We start from the raw sequence: 9,242 nt of genomic DNA on the forward strand, positions 1-9,242 counted from the left end.
ACAAGGCCACACCTACTCCGACAAGGCCACACCTACTCCGACAAGGCCACACCTCCTAATGGTGCCACTCCTTATGGGAGTATGGGGCCATTTTCATTTAAACCACCATAACACCTGACATTGGCTTCTGCCCCCCACATGCATGTGCACATGTATCCACACACACAATTAATTATTAACTAATTAATTAATTAAAATTAAAATAACCCAAACCCTCCATCTTTCTGATAAGGCTCTCCATGGCCAGTTCAACCTCATTTTGATGACCATTACAAAACTCACCCACTTTCCAAAGAAAGGGGGTTAAGACAGTTCAATTCACCACAAAATGAGCTTACAGACTTCCGTGCATCACCCCAAGCCGCCGAGCCACCGGCCCACACTGGTTATGCAAAACTGTGTTTTACATCTGGTATTTGATTTGCTGCACAGTTAAACAGAAAAATAACTTTATCTATTTTTTTCCCAATTAAAAGAAGTGATGTTACAATCCATAACTCCTCCAGCTCTGCTTTGGTAAATTAATGCCTATCTATTGTTTTTAAATCACAAAGTGAACATGGCTATAGAAATGTAAAATGGTACTATTTCATTTTAATCTATTTAATTTTCCCATTCTTGAATTACATAATGGGGTTGAAACATTGAATAGAATTAATAGGATGAGTATTTAATTAAGCAGTAATGAGTTTCTAAATGGGTGCTTGAGGAAACTGGCTTCACGGTTATGCAAGAATCAGATAATAGTCTTAACAAAGAGTATAATAACTGTGTTGAAATTTTTTTTTATATATATTTAAAGATTTTTATTTTTTCAGAATTCTCTCAGGAGTATTTGAACATAACCCAGTTTCTTGATTTGCTTCCGGGCAAATCTAAGTGCCTTTCCCTAGCTCCCAAAACCCCACACGCTATTGAACTCTACCCACAATGCTCTGCGGCCCATTGTGAAGCAATTCTCAATGGATCCCCTGTGTTCCACCCACACTCTCCTTCATTCCTCTGGCCTCCTCAGCTTCTCTGGTGGCTTGGCCTTGCCTCTGGTCTTCCGGGTGCCAGGAGCGAATGCTTTCATTCCCTTTACCTAATTCAGGTTTCTCTTCTTTCACTTTCAGGGAATTCTTCCCTGATGCGCTTCCTCAAACTGGTATGGGTACCCGCCCCAACAACACAATGCTACAGGCTTTCCTAGAACTATGTGGCTTCTCTCGGAGCAGTGATCATCTTTTTGTAGTTATACATTTCTTTTCTATCTGCCTCTCTTTGTATCTATAAATCCACTATTACATATACTATATCGACTTTGCTTGTTAGTCTCTGGATGGATGGATGGGTGGATGGATGGATGGATAAAGGTAGAGGGTGAATTGCTGAATGAAGGATAAATAAAAGATGGACAGATGGGTAGTTGGAGAAACAGACAGTTGAATTACTGAATAGATAGATAGTAAATGGATGGAGGTTGAGTAGTTGGATAAAAGATGGATGGAAGATGAATTGAAGAACAGATGGATGGATGGATGGATGGATGGATGGATGGATGGATGGATGGATGGATACATGGATGGATGGATGGATGGATGGATGGATGGATGGATGGATACATGGATGGATGGATGGATACATAGATGGATGGATGCATGGATGAATGGGAGCATGAATGGATGGATGGATGGATGGATGGATGGATGGATGGATGATGGATGGATGGATACATGGATGGATACATGGATGGATGGATGGATGGATGGATGGATAGATAGATAGATGCATGGATGTATAGGTGCATGGGCAGATGATGGGCAAATGTAGCTATCTCTAAGAACATGTAAAGCCAAGAGTGTTAGCACACATCTTTAACTCCAGCACTTGGGTGGCAAGTGGGTTTCTCTGAGTTCAGGTCAGCCTGGTCTACAAAGAGAGTTCCAGGACATCCAGGGCTACACAGAGAAACCCTGTCTCAAAACAAAACACACACACAAAAAGAAGACAAAAACAGAGCATGTAAGGTCCACAGTACATGCTCATGGGAATTTCTAGGATACATCTCTCTCCTCATTTCGTATGGATTACACACATTAACATGATGCCCTATGGCAGCCCCTTCAGTAGATGCAACAGGCATGGAAACCCCTCCATTGTGAGAGGCGTTGCAGTCTTGACTCCAGCCAACTAAACACCCGTGACTTATGTATCAACCTTATCAATTAATGAACTCATCTTCAAACCTGACCATGTGCTACTCGCTGTGTTTTGTTCTGAGCAGCAGGTCTTGTCCCTCCACCAGCCACCACTGGAGTTTAATGCTAGGCCCTGAGATTGGGAAGGGAGCTTGGAGAATCAAGGAAAATTGTCATTCATTTCCTCGTACCAAGGAATGTAATTTTTAAAGGCCATAAAAATCACGGAGAGCCCAACGACATCTCTCTCTCATTTATTCTTCTCTCATACAATATATCCCAACCACAGCCCCTCCCTCCACTCATCTCAGTTCTACCCCCCACCTCCCTTTGCCCCCAGATTCACTGCTCCTCCGTTTTCCTTAAGAGAAGAGCAGGCCTCCCAGTGATATCAACCATCACAGCATAACAAGATGTGGTACGTCTTAGGTATTAACCCTCATACCAAGGCTGGATGAAGCAACCCAAAATGGGGGAAAGGGTCCCAAGAGCAGGCAAAAGCGTCAGAGACAGCCTTACTCCTACTGTTATGGGTCCCACAAAAATCCCAAGCTAAAGAACCACAGGATGTATTCAGAGGACCTAGCACAGACTGGTGTAGATTGTGGCTGCCACTTCTGTGTCTGTGAGCTCCTGTGAGGCCTGCTTAGTTGATTCTGTGGGCCATGTTCTTCTGGTGTCCTACTTCTGTGACTCCTTCGATCTCCCTCCCCCTTTTCTACTCTTCTTCTATTTCCTCCCCCAAGCTCTGCCTCATGTTTGACTGTGGGTCTCTGCATCTGCTACCATCCATTGCTGGATGAACACTCTCTGATGATGATTGGGCTAGACACCAGTCTATGAGTAGAGCAGACTATCTTTAGAAATCGTTTCACTGACTTTTTTAAAAATCAGTCGTGTTTGGTTCTAATCTTGGTCTCTGTGCCATCCAGCTTCCAGTTCCTGGCCATCCAGGCAATGTCAGACATGGGCTCCCTCTTGTGGCTTGGGCCTCAAGTTAGACCAGTCCTTGGTTGGCCACACCCATAAGCTCTGAGCCACACTTGCCCCAGCACATCCTGCAGGCAGAAAACTTGGGGAGGTTTGTTGTTGAGTTGGTGTCCCAGTCCCACCACTAGAGCCTTGCCCAGTTACAGGAAGATGGCAGGTTTGGGCTCCTGTGTCCCTCATTACTAGGAGTCACCCTCCAGGTGGCCCTGGAGTCACCTTCATAGGTTCCAGGAAGTTTCTACTGCACTAGATTTCCACATTGCTCTCTAAATGGCCCCCTATTCCAGTTACCTCTTTCAATACTCTCTTTGCCCATCCCTTCCTCCCCTACCTGATCCCTCTTGTTCCCGTGTGTGTGTGTGTGTGTGTGTGTGTGTGTGTGTGTGTGTGTGTGTACAACAGAGTCTACCAACAGAGTCTATTCTATTTCCCCTCCCCAGGGAAATCCATGCAGCCACCCCTGAAGCCCTCCTTGTTACTTAGCTTCTTTGGGGTCTGTGTATGGTTGTGTGATCATCCTTAACAGCTAATATCCACTCATAAGTGAACACATGCTATGTTTGTCTTTCTAGGTCTGGGTTGCCTCGCTCAGATTTGCCTGCAAATTCAGACCAGAACTGATAGCATGATTATATGTCATTCTGATATATATAATATGTACAAAACGAGCTTTTAGATTGCATGTGGTCCAGGTAGTCCAACATGGCAGTCTCCCTGCAAAAAAGTGAAGAATCTTGTTGTTCAGTCCTTGAAACTGGATATCACGGTAGTCCCCGTCTGTCACTCAAATTGTGGGGGAGTCCCAGAGAACTGATCTTCAGGCTACATTAGAACCCCAGAGAGACTGCTTTAATAGCTGAGGTCTGCTTCAGCAACAGGATAGAGGAACTTGCCAGCAAGAGTGAGGACAAACAGGCAAAAAGCAGCTTCCTCCTTCCATGTCCTTCTATGTCCGACACCACCAGAAGGTGTGGTCCAGATGTAGGCTATGTCCTCCTGCTTCAAGTATTATGATTAAGAAAGTCCCTCGTGGGTATGAGTTTTAATTGATCCCCAGATATGGTCGAGTTGGGATCAAAGTTGGCCATCATGTAGGGTCCACAAAAGCCACCAAGGAATGAGAGATATCAGTCCAAGTCTGCCTTCCAGAATATTCAGTTAAGTGGAACATCAGATGTCAGCCAATGACTTCGCCCCTCAGTCCCTCTCCTGAGTGGTTTAATTCTTCTCCATTCTCTTTCAGCCATCACTTCTGCTCCCACTTCCTGTACTTAAGACCATTCGTTTATTTGACAAGTGGCTCCTGTATCCCTTCCGTGCCCTGAGCACCATGTGAGGAGATGGTGCCAAAGCCTCCGGCCACCTCAAGCCATTATTTGTATAGTGATGTCATCTTGACCATGAGATACTCGACTGCTCTGCCTGGCATCCTCTCGGTTATGTGTTAGACATAACATCCTCTCCGTCCAACTGGAGAGCTCCAGCCATAGCACATCCAAGTTTCCTAAAGAGCCCGTATTGTAAGAACAGCAAGGGCCATGGCTATGAGAGGGACAGGGCTCCAGTGTCCTGCTATAGATATGCCAGAAGAATAACCTGAGTGATGAACCTTAGGTGGGCTCAGCAGCAGACTGACTGAAACCAGAGCTTACTAAAGCTCAAGACAAGAGAGTCTAGTCCTTGATTGACTTTAGGACCTGGGACACAGTCCTTCTGTTACTTTCTTCTCTTCTTCATCTTCATCTATAATCTGAATTGTTTAGAGAGGACATATGTCACCAAGGCCCATCCCGAAGACACAGCAGACAAAAGTTGTTGATGACATCACTCGTCCCCACTGAGCCCAGATGCACTGAAAGGATCCCTCAACACCATGTCCAGCTGCCTCCCCCATCCACAAGAGCCGATAGCGACATTGACACCTAGACTTGAACCCTTCACATCTCTCACCTCAGTCTGTGCATTAGAACTATCTGGGCGTCCTCTTGAGTCTTTGGTCTAACCTTAACCAACTGAATGGGCATAGGACCCAGGAATTACCATCAAACCTCAGAGGGAACTCTAGTGTGCGGGTAGGACTCAGGGCCACAAGCATGGTTTCTGACTCAGGAATCCTGTAGGTTTTGGTTTCTGGCTTTTTTGTTTGTCTGTTTGTGTTTTTGTTTTTTCTTTAGTTTTAGGTTTTGTTTGTTTGTATGCTTTGGGGAATGGAAGGACAAAAGATGGTGGCAGCTTTTTCTTAAACAGGAATCAGAGGAATGGGGTCAAAGTTACTACTGGGGCCATTTCTATATGACAGCATCCCTTATGGTCCTCCTCCTACAGCCAAGTTCTACACTGGTATGCATCCTCAGAATCTTATGAGCTGCCCAGGTTTGCGCAGATGGCGTAGACAAATTAGTTTTCATCCCTGCCCCATCCCCCTGCAGCCAAGCCTCAATATGGAGGCTCATGATTAATGATTTAAAAGTCACTGAATCCGTGGCTGTTTGCAAAACCTCATTTCTCAAATTACTCCTCTTTGAACACAAGGCCTTTTTGACATCATCACACCGTGTCTGGATTCTCACTGCTACTAATTGAAATTCCTGGATATTTCCTCATCTTGTCAGCTCCTTGGTCGTGCCTGTTTATGAAATATTTGCAGAGAGATTACTGTCCACCTGAGTGTGTCAGAGGTAAACACCAAAACAATACCTCACATCTCCCGCTCAAAGGAAATGTGCTCCTGATAGCCCATGAGATTCTCTGTCGGTAGGGAAAGCTCATTTGTCATGGATTGATTGAGTCCCACCACACCCACATGCAATAAGTATCTGAGATGTGGTACAATTAAAACCAAGGCTCCCAGCTGCAAACATCTGTGTTTCTTAGCAAATAGTCTTTTAGTCTTGTGGGCTATGGGAGAGAAACTAGGCAGAATGGGATTGATTCTCCTCCTTAGAGAGTAGGGTGGGGTGGGGTGGGGCAGGATGGGAGCCAAGCATTGTGGATCCAACTCCAGGCCCTCGACTTAAGTCCCGCCATCCGGCGATCTGGTCATCTTGAGTTCGAGGTAGGCAAAGCAGCAAGAACAACACACACAAGGGCTGGAGAGATAGCTCACTCAGTACTGTGTGTAAGGTACTGTGTGTGGCCCAAGCATGAGACCCTAAATTAGACCCTTATAAACCCTCATTTTAAAAGCCAGCCATGTATTTATAATCCCAGCAACGGAGAAGCTGAGACAGGAGGATCCCTTGGGCTCCCTGATCTGCCAGTCTAGCCTAAACACTGCCTCAAAGGCAGCGAGGATGGCAATGAAGGTTCTCTTACCTCCACACACATGGTCACACCCATCCAGACATACACCCACAGGCACTCATACACACTTAATAGGCAATTGTGCACACCATGTATGCAATGGCTCACACTCCATGGGAGCTGGTGACTTATCCAACAGTAATTCAGAAAACAGTGCTCCCTGGCTCCTAGCTGACCCCTCCATGAGAGACCGGAGACCCAAGTTTCTTCATCCAGTGACTCTGCCCTCCCCTGGGGTTTGTTTACTAGCTGTGTGCTTTCAACTAGGCCGAGGGCGAAAGAACTGGGAAAAAAGGGCACAGTTTTTTCAGCCTCTTCTCTAACCTGCCAACATCCTTCTGCCCTGTTCTGCATGAGCTAAGTTTGTCCCACAGCCTCAGGGAAAGCTGATTTGTGGAATACAGCTTCTTTCTGGCTATAATCACTGTGTTATTTGTTATTAAATGAGATGATACACATAGCATTCTTTATGTAGTGCACACAGGTAGGGCTCTGTCATCAGCGTCTGCTAGATACATTTCAGGACACTGACTATCGCCACCTGCTTTGTCTGCAGTTTCAAGCCACCGTGGAGGAGGGAGCCGTGGGAGTCATTGTCAACCTAACAGTGGAAGACAAAGACGACCCCGCGACAGGAGCCTGGAGGGCCGCGTACACCATTATCAATGGAAATCCTGGGCAGAGCTTTGAGATCCACACCAACCCACAGACCAACGAGGGCATGCTCTCTGTGGTCAAGGTAAGGGTGCCCCTCAGGGGCATCTCTGTCCTCCCACGAACACTTGGGGCCCATGAAAAAGTTGAGAAAGTAATGGATAGATTCTGCCATTTCCCCTGGAAGCCTAGAGAGGAACATTGGGGGCTTAGAGACTTCCCAGCCTCGAGCATTCTTTGCTGATGGATGGCCTGTTTGTTTCTAAGGAAGGGCAGGACAATAAGAGAGGGCAGAACAGGAACCTTGATCTCAAGTTCCTTGACCGAGTACCCATCCACATTTTCTGTGCCTCAGTTTACTTATGTATGAGAAGCCACTGTTGATATAGCGTATAATTCAGGATGGTTGTCACGGTCCTTTCTGCTTACTGTGGTGAGGGGTTATGTTCTGGATAGCTTCCTTAGTTTCTTTCTGAGGCTGTTACTGAAAAATAAATAAATAAATAAAATGCTGACAAGTGCCACTTAAAAGAAAAAGGATTAGCCGGGCAGTGGTGGCGCATGCCTTTAATCCCAGCACTTGGGAGGCAGAGGCAGGAGGATTTCTGAGTTCGAGGCCAGCCTGGTCTACAGAGTGAGTTCCAGGACAGCTAGGGCTACACAGAGAAACCCTGTCTCAAAAAAACCAAAAGAGAGAGAGAGAGAGAGAGAGAGAAAGAGAGAGAGAGAGAGAGAGAGAGAGAGAGGATTCACCTTTGTCTTTCAGTCCATCATTGGCAAGGAGGCAGAGGTGGACATCATAGCAGCAGGGGCTTGAGACAGCTGATGATACCACATCTGTAGTAAGGAACCAGGGAACAAGGAATAAATGTACACATGATGTCCTGTCCCCTTTCTCTAACTGGGACTGTCTGGATGCCCCTCCTGCCTAGGGAATAGCCTCACCCACAATGAAGAAGTCCTTTCCAGGTCAAATAACATAATCAAGAATATCCCCCCCACAGGTGTACCTAGAATCCCCACCTCGAGAACGATTATAGGTTCTGTCAGGTTGACAGTTCACACTGACCGTCACAGTGGCTAATTAGCAATGTACTTGAGGCTCTGCAGGCTCGAAGTCCATGATCTCAGCGCCCAGAAAATTCAAGTTCAAGTGGGTGTCTGTGTCTGCATAGACGACACCTCCTTACTCTGTCCCCATGCCTTGGAAAGGGAGAGCCAGCTCTCCTATTCACAGAGGCAATATCCCCTGACCAGCTTACATCCTAATGACCCCCACTTGCTAACACTCTCACCATGAAGCCTGTGACTTCAGGGTATGAGTGGCAGGGGGGCGGGGGAGCATGTCCAGCCCATAGCACTATGAGGACTTCATGAACAAATATGTAAGACGTTTGACAGGATCAGCTACTTCCAGTCTGTATCAGTTTGGTACAGCAAGTGAGCATACATTTTGTGTGTGACCTTTGTCTGTGACCTGTTGTGCCCACCGGCTCTGGTACGGATATGATACACTTGCTCAGAGGGCTCTGTACTAGGACACTATCGACAAAGATGAGTGCTGCTTGATTATTATAAGTCCATCAAGGGCCTCGGTGAGCAAAACTGAAGGTGCGGTCAGGACTGGCAAATCCTGGTGCTTGAAGGGAGACTCCATCTCTAATACTCCAGCTTCTAGAGGCCATCGTGGCCTGAGCCTCGTGGTCCTTCCAATATCTTGAGACACAGCCCCTCAGTTACCGCTCCTTGATGTCTGTCATCCTGTCTACCACACCTTCTTCTTGATAGCTCTTCTACGAAGCCATGTAACCCCATCAGGTCCACTGAGTGGTCCAAGATAATCTCTCATCTCAGGGTCTCCCGTCTAACCATGTCTACAAAGTCATTTTGCCTTAGACTCTTAGAACTGAGATCTGTGGGAGCGTTATCCTGCCTACCCCAGAGTCTGTGCTGGTCTACCTTCTGCTACTGTGATGAAAACACTGGCCCAAAGTAGCTTGGGGAAAGAAAGATAGATGACCCTTCCCTTCCAGGTCACAGTCTATCACTGGCAGAAATCAGAGCAGGATCTCTCTCTCTCTCTCTCTCTCTCTCTCTCTCTCTCTCTCTCTCTCT

At 46.5% G+C, this 9,242-nt stretch overlaps 1 protein-coding gene across 1 annotated transcript in view; it reads left to right on the top strand.

The window, feature by feature from the left end:
- Positions 1-9,242, top strand: part of Cdh13 (cadherin 13) — a 1,006,804-nt gene that overhangs the window by 912,519 nt on the left and 85,043 nt on the right. The window contains exon 9 of the mRNA XM_028752897.1: positions 7,030-7,212. Within this exon, the coding sequence (XP_028608730.1) occupies positions 7,030-7,212 (183 nt within the window). The remainder of the gene's footprint in view (positions 1-7,029; positions 7,213-9,242) is intronic.

The sequence above is a fragment of the Grammomys surdaster genome, unplaced genomic scaffold, assembly GCF_004785775.1.
Source record: "Grammomys surdaster isolate TR1022 unplaced genomic scaffold, NIH_TR_1.0 128, whole genome shotgun sequence".
NCBI classification, from domain to species: Eukaryota; Metazoa; Chordata; class Mammalia; order Rodentia; family Muridae; genus Grammomys; species Grammomys surdaster.